Raw genomic sequence first — 2,019 nt, forward strand, 5'->3', positions numbered from 1 at the left:
GTCTGTTTCTATAAAGTGGGGCAATTCCAACTTTGCAAGGACACTCTGGCGCTTCTGACTCACAGCCTTTTTTTTTTTTTTACAAAGTCTTGAACTAGAACAGGCTCTCATACTAGGTTGTTCGAAAAATACATTATTTACTGGTTTTGTCTCGTGCCGGGACATGGCATCACAGTATAGTAGGGGCGTAACATTTCAATCACACGCTTGAGGTATTCCGCCAATCACAATGCACTGGATAGCTGGCCAATCAGCGCACACCTCGCTTTTCAGACCGATGAGCTTTGTAAAAATCGACGCGTTTCAGAAAGGCGGGGCATAGAGGAGAAACAATAATGTACATTATGTGGAAAATAATGTGTTTTTTTAACCTTAAACCGCATAAACACATTGCATTACACCAAATACACCAAATAATGTTCTTTTTAGCAACGTCATATGACCCCTTTAACTGCATAGAAAAGAGTACAGTATGTTTTTCAAAGTTTCTCCTTTTTCATTCCACGGAAGAAAGAAAGTCCAATTGTTTTGCAATGACATGAGGGTGAGTAAATGACAACAGTGTTCATTTTTTGGAGAACCTCTTTAACCATAATTGGTTTGATTGCGCATGTACACACAGCATTTTTCCATCATTCCGATTCAGTACATTTCATTTTTAGTGCATTTCAGACTGTATCACGGCTTGCCGGGTGATTTGTTCCTTGCTGACTGTGATCTGTTTGAAGCATGACCGAACATCAAGAACCTCTTGTAAGCTGAACATGTCTCTCTCTTTCTTTTCCTTTTGAAGACGGCACGCTTCTTTGCCCCTCGATGCCACAGATAACCTTGGCAACTTTATTGTGCCGCTGTGTCGAAGAAGTTACCCCTGTCGCAAATGGAAGTCTGCATCTCTTGGGTAAATGGAAGGGTTTGATATTCGCTTGCTAATATCTCAGAGCTGCTGCATGGACTAACTTCTATCTCATTCTCCACACATATTGGTGGCCTGGTGTCAAGTTATGCAAATTGTCATGCTCCCATCATTGCTCAAAAATGCACATCCGTGTTCTTTTAATAGATGTGTCTGCCATGACTGGGCCAGAGCAGTGCTGTAATGCTCCTCCCTCTTTGTGGCTTCTGTGAAAGCGGACCTCCTATGTCTGATGGTGCACTCAGATAGAAAATGAAGAAACACATAGATTCCTCCTGCTGTGGAGCAGTAGGATGTCGTGCTGCTGATTGTGTGACATGTTGTATGATGCAAGGTTTTACTGTCAAGTTAGATGGACGAGCTTAGAGTGAAAATTTGAAAGTCGTCTTTTTTGTTTTTTTAACACCACATTGTTCAGTTTCTGCCCACTGTCCATGCTGGCTGAATAACAGTCCTGAGTGAACGGAGTTAAATTAGCAATTACCATGTTTTCAATGTAAAAAGAAGTCAAAAATATTTTATATGTCTGTATTATATATATTTAAATATATAAATATAAAACATATAAATATAAAACACATTTAAATAAAATATTTATAATAAAAATAATGCAGAATATATTTTCATGTCTGCTATGAAGTATTTATAGTCGATACATTTTCTCAATTCAATTGCTGTTGGCAGGTATTGCAAAATGTTAGTTTTTGACTTTGTCTGCAGTCACTTTAGGAGTCTTATTTTATTTAATTTTTTTAATATTTAAATTTTTTAAACAGTGTATAAATCTAATGGCATCAACGTTTTTGTTTACATAATATATGTGTGTGTACTGTGTATATTTATTATGTATATATAATATATAAAATCCGGCAAAGGGTAAGTATCGCTTTTTATTTCTCCTCTTTCCTATTATTTGTTTCACTTCTGTTTCAATTTTTATAACCATTTCTTACTATGTGTCAGTAAGTTGTTGTTATTTAGCATGTAAGTTTGACAGTGTTATTTTTTTAGGATTACTGATAAACTCATCGTTAAGTCATTTGATTTGTATTATTTGTATTTGTTATTTATTTTAATTTTAGTTAAATTATGTCTGAGTTTAT

General features: G+C 35.7%; 1 protein-coding gene across 3 annotated transcripts in view; it reads left to right on the forward strand.

The window, feature by feature from the left end:
* LOC107691341 (IQ motif and SEC7 domain-containing protein 1-like) overlaps positions 1–2,019 on the forward strand; it is a 214,224-nt gene that overhangs the window by 77,401 nt on the left and 134,804 nt on the right. For 2 of the 3 annotated variants that reach the window (XM_016489894.1, XM_016489902.1), the window contains exon 3: positions 794–901. The exons of the other annotated variant lie outside the window; for it this stretch is intronic. In XM_016489894.1, coding sequence (XP_016345380.1) covers positions 794–901 — 108 coding nt within the window. The remainder of the gene's footprint in view (positions 1–793; positions 902–2,019) is intronic. 3 annotated transcript variants of the gene reach the window in all.

This window comes from Sinocyclocheilus anshuiensis, unplaced genomic scaffold (genome assembly GCF_001515605.1).
Source record: "Sinocyclocheilus anshuiensis isolate Anshui unplaced genomic scaffold, SAMN03320099.WGS_v1.1 scaffold1154, whole genome shotgun sequence".
Lineage (NCBI taxonomy): Eukaryota > Metazoa > Chordata > Actinopteri > Cypriniformes > Cyprinidae > Sinocyclocheilus > Sinocyclocheilus anshuiensis.